The sequence below is a fragment of the Rissa tridactyla genome, chromosome 3 (assembly GCF_028500815.1).
Source record: "Rissa tridactyla isolate bRisTri1 chromosome 3, bRisTri1.patW.cur.20221130, whole genome shotgun sequence".
NCBI lineage: Eukaryota > Metazoa > Chordata > Aves > Charadriiformes > Laridae > Rissa > Rissa tridactyla.
Genome location: NC_071468.1, coordinates 30066582 through 30086660, shown reverse-complemented (window position 1 = coordinate 30086660; position 20079 = coordinate 30066582). Strand labels below are relative to the sequence as shown.

General features: G+C 37.5%; 1 protein-coding gene across 5 annotated transcripts in view; it reads left to right on the top strand.

Moving 5' to 3' along the window:
• Positions 1-20079, top strand: part of SRBD1 (S1 RNA binding domain 1) — a 132918-nt gene that overhangs the window by 49837 nt on the left and 63002 nt on the right. For all 5 annotated transcript variants that reach the window (XM_054195658.1, XM_054195656.1, XM_054195659.1 and 2 more), the window contains exon 17: positions 14966-15057. In XM_054195658.1, coding sequence (XP_054051633.1) covers positions 14966-15057 — 92 coding nt within the window. The remainder of the gene's footprint in view (positions 1-14965; positions 15058-20079) is intronic.

Sequence of the window (20079 nt, the reverse complement as noted above, 5' to 3'; positions counted from 1 at the left end):
GGGATGCTTAATTCCTTTTAAAGAGATGCTTAAGGCTGTCCTCTTCTCTGTTCTTCTTGTTTTCCCCATGCTCCTGTCGGTCCTGGCTGGCTCTGCTGGCACCCTGCTGTCTCTTACCTGCAGGTCCACAGCCGCTTGGTGCCTCCTTGGTCATAGCTTTCTCCTTAGGGAAACTGCCTAATGACCTCTTGGCATTTCTGGAGAAGACCACTCACTGGAAAGGCCATGCTGCTGATCGTTGTTAGTGGATCAAGTTTTCACTGGCTCGTTTTTGATAAAGTGGTTAGAGTAGGTTGCAGGTTACTGGACTTCTGACATGAGCTGGAGTAATGTTTTCTTGTTGAGACGGGATTTTGAATAAAGGGGTTGTTCTGGTGCTAAGTGAGAAAAAAAAACTGGGTGGCATCTAATTCAGAGCAGATTCTCTTCTGTTTTATGGTCTGTCGGGAATTTCTTCCAGCTTTTTATAAAGTGAAGATACAGATTAAATGTTGATTATAATGGGTTTTGTATATATATTTTAATTAATATGCAATGCAGAAAGTGCAGAGTTGATTATTTTTTGGTCAACCATAAATACTAGCATTATGAAGCCAAGCTAATTTGTGTTTAATGTTAGGTTGTGATAAACTAAAATTTGTAATTAGTCCACTGAACTTTGGGGGAGATGCTGTCTTTTGGTCATCTGAAATACCAGTTTTCGCACTCAATACAAGCTGAAGCTTTTAATGATTAAAACAGGTCTCATGTAAAATTTTAATGTAATATGTAGGTATGGTTTAAGTTCATGTCTACTCCTTATTTATAAAGCATTTGTACATTAGTTTCCATTGGATTTAATGACAACATATAAGTTTGGGATTTCTTCTTTATTGTGCCACAGTTGATATAATTAAATTGCATAAATCACATGGTGCTTGTGATGATAGTGGTGATGTGAGCCTTTATGAATTTCAGAGGAAGTTCAGATTTAGAGCTTGTGAGATGTGTTTGTTCTGGTTCTCGGGATTTGATTAAACCAAATCCTGGACGTGCCAGTTTGGTATTAGTAATTTTAAACTTATATTTTGAAGAAAATGTTTCAACTTCTTGAATTGAATTCTGGACATACCTGTCTTAACTTTAGAAAACAGTTTTCATATATGTAGTTTAGAAGTATTTACATGGCTTTTTAGGATTAGATTCTCCTTCATGCAATTTTAGAAAAGGTGCCGGGGGGGGAGGGGGCTAAGTGGCAATTAGACCCTTAATATTAAACTCTACATTCATACTTCCTAACATAATTTGAGTCTGAATTAGCTGAACTTTTATTAATGCTTAGACTTGGAAGGCTATCCTTTCTTTGGCGGGAAATATTTAATGTTTGTCCTGCCTTCTTTTGGTGGAAGAGGAGCTTGTAACCCCATCTCTGCAGTGCATGTAAGAGATACTCTCAGCCTCGTAACAGCCTGACCAGTAAAAGCCCTAGAATGGTCCACTGCAGATCTCGGTCATGTTGTTGCCTGTGACGGTGACGATGTGAGTGTGTGAATGTGAGCTTCGTGCTGGCTCGGGGCCACGGCTGAGGGCAGTGATAGTACTGGCCTGTCTACCAGGGGCAGGCTGGGGACAAGGCTTGGCTCTGCCACCTTCTGCACTAGCCAGCAGAGCTGAGCAGGCGCCCGAGGGCAGGAAATGCTCTGCCGTATTAAAGGGTGCTGCATATCCCACCCTGGCATATGTTCTCCATAACACCCTGTAGGAGTCGTCTGCATCAGCCAGAGTGCCCCCGGGCTCTTAGCTGCTGCGCTGCCGTGGAGTCAGATAAACTCTTGTTCTCATCTGGACAATTATTGTTTTAATATTGTGTGTTGCCTCCTCTTCTATAGCCCTGATCTCCAAATTGTTGGGTTTTGGGGATTTTTTCTAAGTAACAGCTGTTAGTTGTCAACTACAAGAATAGTCTTAACAGTTTAACATCAGACACTTGAAATTAAGTGGGCCTACTCTGTTACTGAGGAATCAGCAGGGCACACATTTCCATTCATTTCATTCCTGAACGACTTCAGTTTTCTTTTCGTATATAGCATTTGAGGAAGCTAGGATTGTTGAGTGAGTTTTCAGTGCTGCACTGTTTGAAAACAGTGTTGACTTCTTAAATCTCCGTTTGTTTCTCGCTGTTCCGGGGTAGATAGATGCTTTTCTGAAATGTATACGTGGTGCTAAATTTTTAAACTGCTATTAAAAAATTCTGAACCTCAGTTTAATTTTATCAAAACCTCTGTTCTCAGCCACAGAGGATCCAAGTGTTCCTGTTAATATATATTAGGTTTTGGAGTCTCCATTCATGGAAATATTTGAAACCTGACTGGACATAGCCCTGAGCAACCTGCTTTGGTTGACCCTGTTTTAAGCGAGGGTGTTAGACCAGCCGATCTCCACAGATGCCTTTTAACCATCGTGATTCCCTGGCAGCATTCAGCAGTTTCCAAAAGCTGAAAAAATCATTCCAAGACCCGCGTTCTTCATTGCTGGCTTGTCTTGCGAGATCCAGACATAAGAATCTAATGACTGATCCAGAAAAGTAGGTGTGGAGTAGATGCCCATTGCCCACATGATAGGGTAACTGTAGACTCTGCCGGCGTTCGCAGGTGTAGGTTCTAATCATCTGTGCTTTCTCTGTAATGCTCCCCAGAAGATTCTTCAATTGAGTTCCAGCATATGTTTCTTTCTTGCTGCCCAGATATGAATTGGCAGGAAAGCTTTGAATAACTTGCTCTCATTTTGAAGTAACGTGTGATGAGGAGAGAAAACAGAGTTTTGAATGGAGGAAGGAGGATATCAGTACAGTAGTTTATTCTAGAAACTTTGGGTTTGGGTGGAAGTTGGACTGTTGATGGATTTTTTTTTATTTTTTTTTTTTTTGCCTTCCAAGAAAAAATGCATATGAACTTCCTGGTGCAAACTTTATCACCTATTAGAGAAAACAACGTAGTTGTATTTGAAAAGGGCGAGTCAACCATTTTACTTTCGTTAGTGGCTTTGTTTAAAATCGTGTAACTGTGACCCACAACTCCTCAAATGTTTTTAAGAGACTTTTCCATTATAAAATGTGGTGTCAAAAAGAGGGTTAATGTGGTTAAAAAGATGCATGTTCCAAGATTTTTTTTCCTGCAAAATATTTGTCATTGGACTCATGAGTAATTACATGTATAAATGTGTTAATGAACCTTTACACTGTTTTAAGATATTTTATTGCTAGAATTGCAGGTGATTAAGTATCTAAGTACTGTGTAACATACCTATAACTGGAGAATCACTTTGAAAATTGTGGTGTAAAAAGTAGGACATAAAAAAATGTAGCTGCATTTTGATGACTTAGATGGAAGGATAACTCTTCAAAAACTAGAAGGACGTCTTATCCTAGGCTTTAGTATTTGGATAACTTAAAAAAAACAAAACTTATTTTTTTAGTTGACAGGTTTTTTGAGTATAAAAGTGGTTGGTTAGAAATGAAGCATAAGAAGTTTCAGTCCAGAAGAAATTTTTTCTTTAAAGTGTTTGTAACTGGATGAAAAACATGTTTTAAATGAAGTGGTCTTTCAGCATATGTTTATGCCAGTTCTAGTGATGTTACTCATGGAAAGTCTCCAGTGTGGATCTGTCACAACCTGAGGGAACAAATTATTCCCTTTTAAGAGAAGAGGGAAAACAAATATAGCACTACCTAACCCAACTTTTATTTCACTAATTCTAGATAATTATTTTTGTCAGTTTTATCCCCCTTTTGGTTACAGTCTTACTAAAGGAATTTGTTTTCTGCAAAAACGTGCAATTCATTAATCGCCACATTAATTGTGAGGATTTGGTGGTGTTTTTTGTTTTTACATGAGGTTGATACATGCTTCTCTTTGTAATATAAAATAAGATGGTATCCACTATTTTAAATGGTTAAAGGATAAACAAGAATGATTAGCTCACTTTCATTTGGAGACGTATTTGATGCAGATTAGCATTTCTTACTGTAGATGCCCAACGGTTGCCTATCATATCAGTAAAATAATAATATTTAAAACTATGACAATGAGGAGCACCAGAGAAGACATGAAAGAACCCCAGAGGCCTAAGAAGAGAACAGTGAATAATTTAATAACAAAGCACTCAATCTACTTATGTTTCTCTACAGACACTTGAGTACATCTTCTTACTTTTGTTAGACGCAGATGTAAAGGTAACTGCTTGTTAAGGTAAAGCAAGCTTCACTTGATTGTATTTTAGTTATTTATTTATTTTTTAGTTTTGCATGAAAAACGTTACCTTTTTCTGAAGAATGAGTAACCTACTCTTTTTCTTAACTTCCTTGGGTTTTTTTTCTGGTCTGTCTCTATAATCCTTTTTATATTGTAACGTTACAGTTCCTTCACAAGGGATTAATAGAATTTTCTGGAAGCACTAAACTAGTACCTCAGTTTTACAGCCTTTTTTCCAGTGAAGAAAAACTTTCCTTGATGGACGGAATGGAACACTTCTTGATCAGCGTCAGCTTTGAATAGTCATAAACTAGAGTATAGGAAAATGTCAAAGCAAACTGTTTTTTTCCCTGTGTTAATAAAATGAAAGAAAAAAAAACAAAACAAATGAGGACTTTAGAAATTTTAAGAGCACTGTCATGATTAAGTTTGCAGAAATTATTTTTGAGTGACAGCAGCATATAATTTTGATCAGGTCTGCATGAAGCACCGTTTACTTAATGTAACATCTGTCGCGAGTAAACTGCATCTCAAATCTCTGTTAAACTGGAGAATAAACACAGGAGGCGAATGTATCTTCTGTGAACTGAAGCAGACAGCTTTTTTTTTTTTTAGGTGAATTTCAAATCAAAGTAAAGTAAGAAGAAACAACACGGATAGCAAGATGCGGTCACACTTTTCCTTACTATTTAGTACCTTTAAAGAAGTTTTCCTGCCAGCATTCATTCTGATTCCAGAATTCTTAATTTATTTTGAGTTTCTCTATGTGGAAAACCTGGGTACTTCAGAGTTCAGTAAGCTGTGCCAAGAAGTGTCTGTAGGTTAAAAATATTAAATATGATGTCTTCAGATACAGCCTAGATGTGAAGAGGGATGGGGAGGGAACGAACAGAGAGGTGCAGCAGCGGGGGATCTGGGATTCCTTCACAGCACATAGTGAGTCTGTCTCTATCGCCTTGCTCAGCCCTAAGAGAAGCCTTTGCTTATGGATCTGTGCTGAGGAGAGGGTAGCTTGCGAAGGAGACTGACTACTAAGATCAGTGATATTGCAGGACGGGGGAGAAACAGAATAAAGCCTGAGTCAAGCCAAAGCTACAGGTCAGAATTTCGCATGGATCAGGGCTGTGGAGGCTGCATGGCAGCCCTGGCCGGGCTGCCTCCCAACTGCCCAGAGTGAGCATTAAAGAAAATGACAGTTGCTGGAGGTGCCATTCTCCAAGAGGCATTTTGCTCCATATGTTGTGGTCTTGTCCGGTTATGCTCCACTCTGGGGACAAAGTCTCCATGAGAGTTAACATGACTCAAAGCTCCAGCCATTGGTATGGCTTAATTAACAGTGTTTTAGCCACAGCAGTTGCTGCATCTGTGTTGCCTATTCTACCAGATAAGAATGATTCCTGAGAGCAATTACAGCAACGGAATAGCATGTTCTTGTTGCCTTTCTAGATAATTTCAAACTGACGGTTTGCATGTGAGACTTCTTGATACAATTTTTATTTTACTAAATCTGCATGCTCTATGAAGTTCACTGACAAGTAAACTGGTTGAGGGGTCTGTATTCACTGGAGAACCTGATGGTCTCTCCTTAATGGATCATCTGTGTCTTAAATGTCCTGCGTCCTACAGGAGAAGGGTGGTGTGGGTAGGACAGTGCGTGCAACAGCGAAATGTTTTAGCTTGAAAATTAGACAGACTTTAGGCAGACATCAGTTTCCCTAGTTATAAACTGTTGGTGATAACACCAAATATAGATGGTATTAGCAAGGTCTAGGTATTGCTTTATAGGCAGGAATCTTTTTTTAAAAAAGTCTTTATTGGTTCCCTTAGTTCTTGGTACTTTATAATGCTGCAACTTGAATAACTATGCACGAACATGAACTGCTGAGTTCCAGGCTTTTACCCTTTGCCTCTGCTGTTTCTAAAAGCAGCTGGGATGGGTCTTACCTCTTGCAAGATCCTGAGTGGCTGGAGATGGGCTGGTTGAAACACCAGCTTTCCCCATGTGCTACCGCTGCAGGGGTTTCCGCTTGGCTGAGCTGAGAAGGAGCTGCGGCAGGACAGGGTTGGTGACAGCCTCCTGCTCTGGAACTTACAGCTTCCTTTGGTCAGCTGTGTTTCATGGTGTTGGGTCGGGCTTGTTGGCTTCAGCAAGCTCTGGAGAACTGGGAGGGGTAGGGGCTAAATAAGGCTGCGCATTGAGCTCTGTGGTGTGGAATGGTTTTGCTAGGCTTTTGGGGGAGCAGTAGCATCTTTTTGGACTGTGTCATGTTTTTAATGTATGCATCTAGGCAATTTCATTTCAAGAGTCTCTATAAATATATGAAAGTGAGTGTTTAACATCACCTATTGTTTCTCTCCTTTTTGAAGCATGACTGTCAACGTTGGTTGTGTTTGTCTCCCTGTGCCCCCCTCCCTGTGGGTGAATGGAGGTTAGGTAAAATCTTGTCAGTGTTTGGCTATATTTTTTTTAGTGTTGTATATACAGTTTGTTCCTCTGAGATCACTGGGATAATTTAGTTGTATAAAACTGAGCGAGTACTGGCAGGATTGGTCTTGAAATTATAGAGTGTATTCCTAAGGCGCATACCTGTTTTCTTGCCTATTATATTTTTAGAAGTGGACTCCATGGTTTTCATTTCCTATGTTAATCCTGAAGCCTTCTTTACTGTCTTTCCTTTCTTCTAATGTGAATTGGCTACACATAAGTAACTTTTAAATGTATTTGAATATATTTAATTATCACTAATTCTGCTTAGAATTACTTTAATGCTATTTCATGCTTTACTGTAATCACATAAAATGTAGGATTTTTTCTTTTTAAACTTGTCCTCTTACATTAAGGTAATATTGTATTCTATAACGCTATCCATATTGCTGCGATTTCTCTTCATGGCAGTGCTGCAACAGGGAGAAGAGCGGTAGCTGGATTCTCTCTCTTAGGTTCCTACTGTACTACAGTGTTTAAAGTAAAAATAAACGACTTAACTGCTTTTTAGTTGGATGGTTAACTTGCAAGTAGATTTTGGACCCGGAGTTCATATTTTAAAGCTCTCTGCATGAGCAGAAAGGAGCTTCAGCTCTAGCTGCTTTATGAGCAATGACAGGACCTGTTTTCCAAAACTGTCAATGAAAGCGGTGGGGGCAATCACAGGTGACTGTCACCTTCAGTCTTGAGACATGCCACCCTAGGTCTTTCACTTTTCACTGAATGGGGACATGTATTTCTTCTGGGGATGAATCTGCGGCACCAGTTTTGTTCTGATAACAGCATCTGGCACTAGATTGATTTAACAGGCTATGAGGTTTGCTCTTTTCACATATGCACTTGTACGGCAGCTTCTGTGCAGCTCTGACATGGCCACACGCTACTGTTGTTTTTTCTGCCTCCTAGCACCACGTGTGAAGCTAAGGCTCTTTGACACCTGCCATTTGGACCCTTTTCTTACTGAAAAATGTCATCGTTTTCAGACAAGATGAAGACAGATATCTGATCATTCTTCCCTTTGCAGGGATGTGCTGAGGGCATGGTTCATACGCAGATGAATAAAGGATTCCGGGCTGTAGCTATACAGTTAGTTTTATTAGTTTAGTATAGTAAGTAGTTTTGGATTTAGGGATTCATAGAGTTATATCTAAGGCAGAAGAAATTAAAGCATGGTAACTCATCGTTATATCTTGCAATAACTCACAAACCTATTTCATTCTGCTGCAAGTAGCAATTCTCTTACTGTTTTAATGGCAGAAAATTTCACACCACTTTTCCTTGGTGAGGGGAATGATGGTAGTTGAGGAATTGAAACCAGAAAATTTTGAACTCTTCTGATTCTGTAATCAGTGAAATGTTTTATGTGGGATATGTTTTCTGCATTCATCCAAATCTGGAAGTTAGTAGAAGTGAGCTGCATTTTCCAAAGTAGTAACTTTTTTTTTAAATGATAAGCTTTTAAATCCTATGCCACAATTGCTTCCCCTGTATACTTGAAACCCATTTTGTGCTAACAAATAGGCAATCAGGTTTCGTGGCTCAGAACATAATTGTCCTTATGTTTGAAATATCTTCTTAATATGTTAGATTACAGGCAAAATACTCTTAGAATGTAAAATGAATATGCAGCCCTCTTTTATAATCCAAAGCAGTGAAAGTCAAAAATGTTGTGCTTTGTTAGCCCTAATATTTCCCAGCTTGCAGGGAAGTGGGTAATACTTGAAGGTAACTATTTCAATAATTGCATTTTTTAATATACTTACTAATTTTTTGGTCTTTGTCATACATTTCTTCTGAGATTTGGATGCAGGTCTTTTTAGTTAAACTGCCTTTGATTTCTTGTATTCCTTTTAATTTCTTATAAAACAGACATTGGAGAGTTCTTGTATTTTGTTGGATGTTAAAAGGCTATTATTTGGTATTTCAAACCATTACATTTTTCTTTTGCATATTGTAAGCAGAATTTCACTTAACATTTTCTATGGAAACTTACAGAGTGTGGCTGAGCAACAATATAGGGTCTATATTGGTGCTTATCGCTTGATGTGGGTGTCTGAAGACACTTTGTGGTCTTAACTTCTCGCATGCTTGGGACCTTCTGAGCAGGAGGAACTGTTCTTTAAACTTGTTCTCTCCCCCCCATCTAATTGAATGACATCTCTGTGAGCTTTTCTGTAGTATTTTTGCAAAAGGCGACTGTAATACCTCTTGTCTAATGTGACTGGTTTTGAAAGGTGGATTTCCATATAAGCAAAACTTGTGTGGTATGTAGCGACTAAAAGTTTTGAATGAAGAAATGGAAATTCGATGAAAATTCCATTCCTATCTAACAGTGTATTTTGTCATTGTAAAATATATCTCCCGAGTTCTATATGTTGTTAAAATTTAAAGCTAAATCCTTAGATTATTTAAAAGCACAGATGAGTTGTATGGTTTTTGGCTTGATTCTGTTGAATTATGATTGCTTTCTAGTATTATATTTTTCGTGATCCTAACATCTTCGTTTGCCGTACTACTAGCTCACGGGAGCTGGGGGAAAGAGCAGATTTTGAATTTGAGCTCATCTGTCAGAATGAACAGGCTCTTAAAAATCTTCTCAAGCTTTTTATTCTTTGAATACATTATTGAGTATATACCAGAACCTTTTTATCTTGCACTTCCATGACATATGTTCCCCATAAGGAGGAGGAAAAAAAAAAAAAGTAATGGCTTAGCTGTGTCAGAGCCAGGGTCTGTCAAGGCTGGTATCCTATTGTTCCTGTGGCGAAGCGCGTGTGGCTGAATAAATCACAGCGTCTCGCTCAGCCTGCGCTGGCCTGCGGTCTCCTCCCCAGCAGAAGGAGCTGTGCTGTGTATAAGGACTGGAGCGCTCACATAGACGAATGTGAGACCCTGGGAATGGCAGGTAACTTGCCCGTGACAGCAAGAAACCTGCAGCTTGCTGTTGGTAATGATGGGGAGTTGGAGTGGCCGTCAAAGTTGCTTCTGCCATGGGCGGTGTCCTGCTTGACAGGAAAGGAAAGAATGAGACACAAGTCAAAATGCAATAAAGGGATTATTGCTGTTTCATATGAAACAGCTTTCAACCTCCCTTAGGTAGTTTACATTAGTCACCAAAAATGGGTATGTAGGGAGATGTATAAGACCAGATGCAGACATACTATTTCTCTAGTACTTGCATAGCTCTCAACCACTTTTGGTTTTAGGCTCTTCTGGAGCTAGTTGGGACTCCTGTGTTTTCAGTATGGATTTCTCTTTCGTGGAATAGCCCAGTCTTCTTTTGAGCCTGTACTTAATTAAGTCTCCCTGGTCCCTCCTCAATTTGTTTTTAATCACTAAATCTATCAACATAATTAAAGCTTATAGCATTCCAATAGAGCTTCTAAATGTAACATTCTTTTCTAGCAAATATTTTTGTCATTTAATTTCATTTTATTTTTCTGTCCTGGGTAATTCTTAAGCCACTTATTTTATTAAGTAACACTGAATAATCCTCTGACCCTTCTGTACTTCTACCCTTTGTGGGTGTCTCTAGCTTTTTTTTCCACAAGCTTATGAAGAATATATTTATCAGTTAATATGTAAAAAGTTGGGTTAGAGGAGTTCACCACAATTACTAAATTTTGATTGGGAAGGGAGTTATACTTTGGCAGATCATAATTTTATGAACAAATACGAAAATCTGGGCCCACTTTGAGGTTGACATACCCTTTGCTTTTAGAATGACCGCAATTTTCATCCAAGTATTAACACTGTTCTCTTCTTTGTGCTTGTATTGTTTCTTAAAATGTTATTTTAAAGGCTTCAAGTTATAAATCAGGGGTTTGGAGATTGTAGGAACAGTGAGTTATGTAAAGTTGGATAAAGTTACTTTTTCTCTCTCTGTAGGTTATTAATCCAGTGTTGCATTTGATTGTGGGGAAATGACTTAAATGTAATAAAATAGTCTGAAATGTTGGTAAGGTTCGTGAAAATGTCAGGAAGCTGCATCTATCTTTAACCCTAGAAGCCTCCAGCCTGATATATCTTTTTCATTATACGTACATTAGGCTTTTACAAATAGTTTTGAAAAGGTTTTCAGTGAAAACTTAATATGGAAGAACCTTGTAAGTTTTAAAAAATGTGCCATTATATGCACGTACATGAAGTAGTAACATATTCAAACAACTGTTGATAACTCTAGCTTGTTAAATATAATCTTAAGTATTATGCATTTTTGTAGGTATGCAATAGCTTTAAATTAAAAAAAAAAAGTATTCTGAGATTATTTTTTAACCTCTTACAAGAAAGGCTTAAGGCTTTTTTTGTGTAAAAATTAAGAGACTGAAAATCTGAATGTTTTGAACAGGTCTTCAACTTACCTTTTCATACTGAATATATGATGGTTATCTAAGTTGAATAAGAAAATAACTTGTTCTAGTAAATGTTGAAAGGCTCCTTAAAGCATTTAGAATACAGCCGATGTGGTCTCTAGCATAAAGCTAAGGGCCCACCAGGTGGTGCTAGTGGAATATATTTAATGTTGGTTTAAGAGTACTTAAAATGTGTCTTGACAAATGTGGTTGAGGCCGGTGCACTATACGAAAACTTACTTTCTATGCAACAACCCTGTTTGTACAATTAAAAAGAGTAAATTGAAATATTATGTAGAGGCTTTGTGGTTTGGGCGCTTTTAATTTTAAAAAGTTGAATATAGACGCTGAGGAAAAATACTTATCTGTAAGATGGTTGATGTGGCAAGCAGGAAATATGGGGGCATGTTCCCAGATTCTTTACCTGCTTTTTTGTTAATTCAGAGGGCAGTTTATGAAACTTGTCCATTCGTGTATGATAAGCATATCATATCATGACCACTTGCTTATTTACCTAGTACATATGATTTTAAATGGCAAAGTAAATTTTTAATAATGTTGTTTTAACTGGTAAGATTGTGGTCAGTGCAAGAATCTTTCCTCTTAAGAAATGCACAGAAATAAGGATCTCATTTTATGAGGGTTAGGGGAGTCTAGTTTCCTGTTTTAATGCATTACGTGGCTTAAGTCAAAGTAGAAACAAATTCTAGTTCTGAATGTATACAGATTTTTAGATACAGGTTTTACCAACACTTATGAGGGCTTTCTTTTGACTCTTGAAATTTGTATCCTTTAAAAAAAGGGGGAGGGAGGAGGTTGGACTGCAGTAGTTTGGAGTAAATTTCTATCGCCTGCTGATTTGAGCAGATTTGGTTTTGTCTTCATGTGCCCTGACATAAAATACGTACACTCTTTGAAAGCATGATGCAGAGCATTTTACAGTATTAAATTAGCATAAATTATCCTATATAGGATAAGTCCTTTTTAAAGAGGAGTATTAGAATGAAGAAAAAAAAAAAAACATGCCAGAAAAACTTCTAGTGTCTCTAAACCAAAGTGACTATCTCCTATCTAGTCAAAAAGCAAAATCCAGAACAACTGCAAACAAAAATCTCCAAACCTATTCTGCTTGTAATCTTGTTGTGACCAAGCTAAGTGTTTTATATCATATGTGCCAGTGTCACATTAGTAACCACCTCACTGTAGCTAAAAACAAACTAAATAAAACCACATGACAGCCACTAATAGGTCTGTAAAAGTTGGGTTGACTATGGTTGAACGAACCAGAGGATGGTTTCCTTTGGAGTTTGTGGCCCTGTGCATTTACTCTGGGTAACAAATTTATTTACCGTCTGGGTTTTACTGTTTTAGGTGCAATGGTATGGGGTTCTGCGTGAGCGGAAATTCTTCCCCTCCTTTTCCAAGTCTGCTACACTAAATACTTCACAGAATAACTGCATGTGTATACAAAACCATCTTAGAATGGATGTCAAATATCCAGTGTATGCTGCTTCTGAAAGTGCTTTTTATATCTTGTTTTCCTGCTTGAAAAAATTTTTTACTTGACTTCTCTCCCCCTCTTTCTCCACCCGGTGTATAAATGTTCGTGTACTTGAGGAAAGGAAATGTGCTCTTTTCAAATGTTTCTTCCTTCCATCCTGAGTTTAATTTTATTTACTCATTTTAGCAAGGAGTTTTTGTGCTACCTACCTTAAAATTTGGCACAAGTCACTACCATAGAATGATAGTATTACTGCATTCTTCTCGCATCTCAAAACTGTCAGGGTAGCATTAATGAGAATCATTAGGTTAAGTGTTAAATGTTAAAATTCCCATCCGTGCCACTTTATTTTTTCACTGCACAAAATACTGGGAGGGATCGAGCAATAAGCTGCGTCCAGTAACACAGTTTATATAGTTCAGCACTGTAAAAATGCACACAAAACATTTTTTTATCACGCTGTAACATCAATGTATTGAATTTAGAAATTGCATGAGAGGTTAACTTTTGGATCCATTTGAATACAAAACGATTGAAGAGCAATTAGTTAAAAGCTGTTAGAAGTATGTGCTAACGTGTGTGGTTTTTTGGAAGCAATTTCCAAAAAGGGTGCGCTTGCCAGATTCTGCCTTTATAGGGTGTGAACAGGTTAAGAAATACATTCTGCTGCATTGTTCTTTAAACTACCCTTTTGTCAGAAAAATCAGTTTGAGGAGGCTTCTGTCAACATCTGTATTTTTCAGCAGTTAGGTTTTTGTGATATGGTCATATTTCCAAACTTGTTTTGCTGGTGACCCTCAGTTATTAACTGTCATGGGACTGTTTTCTGAATGCCATTTAGAGTGAAGGAATGCCCATAATAATGACTTTTTTTTTTTTTTATAAAAAGATCATGTAAATAGTTTCATTTTCATTTGCCTTGTTCAGGCTGTTGACCAACTGGTCTGAGCAATTTTTCTCTTGTGTAAACTGATTGTTTGAATAGGGCTGGAGTTATGCTATACAGAAGAGGACTGGATTTTATCCTCTGTATTTATTAAAAGATCCAATTTGTCTGTAATATTGAAATGTTCTTTTGAGTTTCTAGTAACTATAACATCTGATTTGTATGTACAGCGCTCACCAAATTCCATTTTGATTGAATAGATTATGGTAATTTATATATTAAAAAAAAAACAAACGTGTAAAAACAACAGTAAGAAAAACATATCTTTTATATCTGCATTTTACTCTATTTACTGTTAACATGCTTGGAACACCGAACGGGAATGTGTTTTATCACTGAGCTATTCTCCAGCTTTTTCTGAAGGGAGGGGCTTCTAGTTATCAGTTTCTTTATTTAAAAGTGTGACCTACTAAATAGTCTTAAGAGGAAAATTTATAGTCTAATTTTAAAACAGTAGAAAGCAAAGTTATGATTTTTATTGAAAGGTCTGGACTGTGGTTTCTGTCCTTACGGTGAAGATAAGGTTATTCTAAGAGCAGAATAGTAAAAGTAAAAATAGTTCTGAAACGGATAGTATTCCTCTCCAGTGCAGTAGCTGTATGGTGCCTTAATTATCAGTCTGAAATTCAAGTTCTGTTGAAGTTATTTGAAGAAATATACTGTTTGTTGATTCAGTGGTGTCAAAATTTCACAGCTGAAAATAAACTTACACTGTGAATAGTTGATTGCTGTTTTCTCTTGAGTAGAACTAGAGCACTCGAGGGTTTTTCAATTACGTGTTGTGATTTGAATTGGTGAGTTTATCATCATTACTGAATGAGTTTGAGGTGTGTGGTAGATACATGAACTGTAGTTTAAGTTACTGAAGACATGCAGTCTGTGTTATTCTTTGGGGATGGCAGTGAGAGCGGGGAGAAGACGGTATTAAATGCCGCTGAGAAGCGAGCTGCTGCTCTGTGGCTCAGTCTGTGTCAAGTTGGGTTTTTTCTGAGTCTTTTAGGCAGCTAGCTTTAGACAACGTGCGTGCACAGTCATGACTTGGGTTCATGTAATAGTTTAGTTGATGCTAAACTTCAGAATCTAGGTGTTTTTAATGAAACTGTCTGGTAGGTTTTTGTTTTGTTTATGGAAACAAAGTGTTACTTCTGGTAACACTTATTTCTCGTGTTCATTTTCTGTGTTGTAAGATTACTGCAAGGGCTGATATACAGTGCATATTTATAATAGGGCCAGAACTGAAAAAGAATGGATGTTGCAGGTCAGGGAGGGCTGTTTTGGCTTACATGGAGATCTTTTGCTTTGTCTGTACTGTCTTACTTTTGTAAGTATTCAGTTGACTCAAAACATCTTTAAAACATGAGGCTTTAAAAAAAAATCCAAATATTCAATTAAGTCACTTGCTGAGTTTTTCAGTTGTGTGGTCTTTTGATTGCTTGCCATTTTATTTTTCAGCATTGTCAGTGAAGCAGGAGCATCTATCTACAGCGTCAGTCCAGAAGCATCCAAGGAAATGCCAGACTTGGACCCTAACCTGAGAAGCGCAGGTATGAAAAGTATTCCGTTTTGTCACCATTTCAACATGGAGCTTAAGTGTCAGTTCTCAGACTGTACTGTTTATAATATTCAGTATAATAATAGTTAAAAGTATAAAAAGTGAAGGTTTTTGGATGTTTTGTTTCTAAACTTTAATTCTTCTATCATTTCACATTTGAAATGCTAGGTATGCAAATCAATGACATCATCTTTTACTAAGGCCTGTAATGTAAAGGTCCTTGTGGATATATTCCTTCAATAGGATGGTACAGGAGAACTTATGGACATTAATATAACCAATGAATTGCATAAACTTTCACGTTTGAATGTGTCCATGCCCACAAGAGCCAGACCTTCCCTCTCTTCTCTTGTTCTTTGTATGTACACAAATGTCTCTAACAATAATTAAACGTTTCAAGTGGTAGAAAAAAATGTAAGAATAGAACAGGCAGTTTAAAGGTATGCATTCATTGAGATCAGTTTGAAGTCTTCATGTAGCTGAATACAGTCCTCAAGAAATACTATTTAGTTTTAGTTTTTTAAAACCTACCTACTTCAGCATAAACGTCACTGAGGTATAATACAGCCTAAGTTCTTAGAAATGTGCAAGGGTTGCCACTGTTATAATTTCAGTGTTTGGTTAAAGAGTAGTCTTTAAAGATCAAATTCCTAGCAGCTTCGTTGGTGTCCAAATTCTATTCATGGATTTGGTTTATTGGAAGACAGCTGTAAGGGCGGGCCTGGGGTTATTTTGGATTACTTCATTAGTGTTTATTTAATTGGGTGTCTTTTTGTGTTTGTTTTAATTAACCTGGTTTTTATTTTCTTGGTTTACCTGTAATTTACTGTCGTAGTCAATCAAATAAAACACATTTGAAAATGCAGTAACATTCTCATATAGAAATCTTTTCCAGTCAAAATGATACTATTCTTAATTTGATTGTTAGTTTAGCAGGTTACTGGCTTGGAAATCCTGAGGAAGGTGTAGAAGTAGGTCAGCAGAAAACAGTTCTGAAGCTACAGGGTATTTGGGGGGGTAAAACTTTCTAGGATTCCCCACGTTCCCCTTTCCTCTGATTTCCACAAAGGGAAAAAAGGATTTGTGTTAACTCGATGTTCCAAGTGAATCATTTTACAGGAATATTCCTTAAATGTCTGTATCGGCCCTTCCCTTCGCAGGACAGACCACTAGCTTCTTTTTGTTTTACTCTTTTTCTCTCTGCCTGCAAACGGACTCCATTGTGATTATTTCTTCCCTGGGCCACGGGTTTTGAACGTGTCACGGTATGGCCAGAGCAAATATTAGGCTTGTGACCTTTCTGTATTTGTGACAGATGCCACTAACTTTCCCTTGGGACAAAGTTTTTTTTTTTTTCTTATGTTGCTGATATATTAAATGTGGGTTTAGAGTTAGAGTTGATGTAAATGAACAGAAAAACACTGAAGAGGAGGAAATCTAATTATTAACAATATGCTTTTCCAGATGTACATGACTTTCCTTTTTTCAGAAGTTAATTTTTGAAAATTTCGGACACTTCTATTTAATGTTGTGCATCAAATACAGTAAATGAAAATCAAACTTGTGATATATGACCAATATCAGTATTAATTATCTAGAGTTCCTATTTCTCCATTATTACTAGGAGTGGCTTCAGGCATAACTTAAGCGTTGCTGCATTTGGTTTGAAAAGCATCGGCAATTTTAACGTGCCGCAGCAGCACCGCAGAGTGGATAGAAACCGAAAAAGGGGTAGGCTAGAAAGTGAAAAAATAATTGCTTAGTTCCATGGATGTCAGCTGTTATGGAACTGACAACTAGAAGTATACTTATTACAACAAAATTTTTCTAAAAGTTTTTAGACTTTCTTCTTGATGTCTCTCGGTGTCAATTTGTAATTAGCTGCGCCAAAGCTGTGGACATTTTTTTTAATGCTGAACATAAAAATCTGACATAACATTAGAGGGAAATATTAACCGATGTTTGGGATTTTTTGCAAACTTTTTTCTTGACTAGCTTTTGCTTTTGTGCTTTTGATTTTCCTTTAATTTGCAGCAAACAGAGAAGTGACATGGTGTCAAAGCTGACTTGCTTTTTATTTTAATTGTTGTGTTACATCTTGTCAGGTTCTGTGCTTACATGATAGCATTTAGTACATTAAAAGAACCTGACAGATGCATGATGAAGTGTGACATTTATAGTTAAAATAAAAGGTACAACTGACATGAGATATCTGTGATCTTAACGCAGTTTGCCACTTTAACATTTTTCTCAACACAAACTTTATAGAGGGGTTTGCGGGTTTTTTTGAGTTACACAGGTAGGCCTCTGTCCATCAGGTACCTAAATGTAAAATATTAAATAATGCATTTTATATGAGAGCTTGTGATATCTCTTTCATATTTGCAGTGCTGTTTGGCAATTGTTTATAATAAGTTTTCACTTCATATAAATAAACAGAAGACATCAATCCTGATAAAAATGTTAACTTATTAATTTCCCCTGGGCTAAGTGTTGTATATAGGTAGAAAAATGGCAACCTTTAGCATTTCTTGGGGGTGCTGATTAAATATATTAGTTAAGCCAAGAACTCAAATGGTTATTTTTTTTTTTTTTTTTAGCCTTTGAGCTATCTTAGAAGGTCATGGATGACATGGATTTGTAATAAATAATTGAGAAAAGTCTCATTATAAACTAATTGTGTATGCGTAAATTATAGCGGAAAGTCTTCATAGTCATCCGTACAGCACTTTACCCAATATTGCACTTGCTTGAACAATAAATGATAGTTTTTTAAACAATTTGCTGGTATCTACAGTGCAGAGAATGGAATAGGGTTTGTCTAATTTTAGAATTGTCCTCCAGAGCTGGGTGCCTTCTCTTCTGGCCTTAGGCAATATCAGCTCCTAATATCAATTTTTTTACATTGAACTAGGTTATCGAAACCTTTTATAGCACCAAATATGAATATTTCACAGAAGTACAGAAGCTTCTTTACTGCTACTCCTATTCCTATAAAATCTTGTGGAGTGGGACTCAACTAAGTAGATAGTAAAGAACTTGATGAAACCTAGTTACTTGTGTTTGAGTGGAGTGAGAAGGTATACATCCCCTGCTGACAGTCATTGTAGGATTAATGAGCAGAACAGCTATTTCTCAGCCTCACAGAATTAGGAGATAAGAGGCTTATAGGCCAGAGCAATAAAAGGATTTCCTACTTGATAGGCTGAGGAAGTTCAGCTGCAGCAGATAAGGATGGTTCTGCCTAGAGAACAAGCCACTGGAGTTCAGTAACAGGGGTGTTTGGATGAACTTGCAGTAGGGTTGTAGCCCGACAGAGAAGGGAACGCAAGGCTTCCTTGAATTCTCCTTCCCAAAAGCTGTGCCTAAGAACAGGCTGAAGATTCATGGTGGGAATTGTTGTAGGGGAGAATGGGCACTGTAAAAAGGGTGCTTAGCAAGCTGTCAATGTTGATCATCTTTGTGAAGTTTATTAATACGTGCCCTCTCGAGGCGTTGTGACTGCCTGCTCTAGGGTTAGTGGAATGGCAATGAGGGATCTGCGAGGCTGGGTGAGTGACTGTAATTCTGTTTCTGCCCCAGCATGCGCCACCTGGCCACCCTGTTAGAGGAATCAAATGTTTAATTTGGTAGAGGTTTCATAAAGCTGTCAAATTCACATTTACTTGACTGTCCTTTTGTATTTTTTTGGTATTTTTTTTTTTTTTCCTGAGATACCATCAGTGTAAAACTTCATATTTAACCTTTGGTTAGCTTTTATTCATGGCAAGTGCAAGTAGGATTTTTTTCACTGTAACTTGTCCGTAAGACCTTCTGGATTGCTCTAGGTCTCTCTGGCTGAGATTTGCTTGTGCCTTTTTTAAATGGAAGGCCTGATTGCAAGTTTCCCTTTGAAGCAGTTGTAAGTACTGTGCTCAGTGAACAGTTATTTTGCCTTGCAAGTTTACCAGTAATTCTCCTTGCCATTAGTTGTCTTTCATTATCAGAGCAGTTGAGAAGACTGTCTTGATGTGGTATTATTTGCATAAGTTAAAAAAAAAAAAAAGCTAAACTCAGTGGTGACAAGCGTTCCTCCCTCAAAAGGATGGACTCTGTGACAATCAATGTCCACCTGCTTTTGGTTGCTGTCACTGGGCCTGTGAACTCTGGATTTAAATGGTTTTCCAAAAGCTGGTATCTTCTTTGTTTTACCTCCATCCTGTCCTATATAGGATGGTTTTATTTTGTTGTGCAGAATCTGTATTCCTAATGAAAATGAGGTTTCTGGGATGAGATATAAAATGAGTCTGTGTAGGTGTCAGTGCGTAGACACTGCCACGCTTTCTGTTTTTTCTCTCAGCTAGCGCTTCTCCACTTCTACAGTTCCCTGTTGTTGCAAATGCTTGTTGGCTTGAACAAGCTTGGCTGTTCAAAAGGGGAAGACTGTGGAGCGACGTGTGAAGTATGTAGAAAGTGTAAGCATGTATGACTCGTGTTGAAGGAGTGACACATAGAAATATGGAATTTGTGTACTTCCTGGATACCTGGAAACTTTTTAGGGTGTGGTCAGCTAGTGGTGATTTTGTTGTTGTCCTTAATACAAGGAGGATAAAGGATGCACCAATCATTTTGCATGTGCTCACATCAGAATTTTTTTTCTTCTGCTGCCTCTCCCCTTCTTGAAGTGGATGCCGTGATGAAATGAATGCTGCTTCATAACTCTAAGAACCAGAGGAAACTGCTGAATTCTGGTGAAATGGTGTCCCGATAGCAGAGAATCGTTGTGAGGCAGTAATCATGCTGGGATTTTACCCTGGTTTCAATATACGCTCAGTTATATTAAGTAAGAAATGCCTTCGTTTCATTAAATTGAGAAATTACCTTTCATTTTGAGATGACTGCTCTAAAAAATAAGCAATCTCTTCTTTATTTCACTATTTAAAAAGCAAATAAAAACCTAATGTACTTCATTGCATTGAATTATAAAAATGCAGACAAACCTGAATACGTAGAATTCTCTAAAGACAGGGTGAGG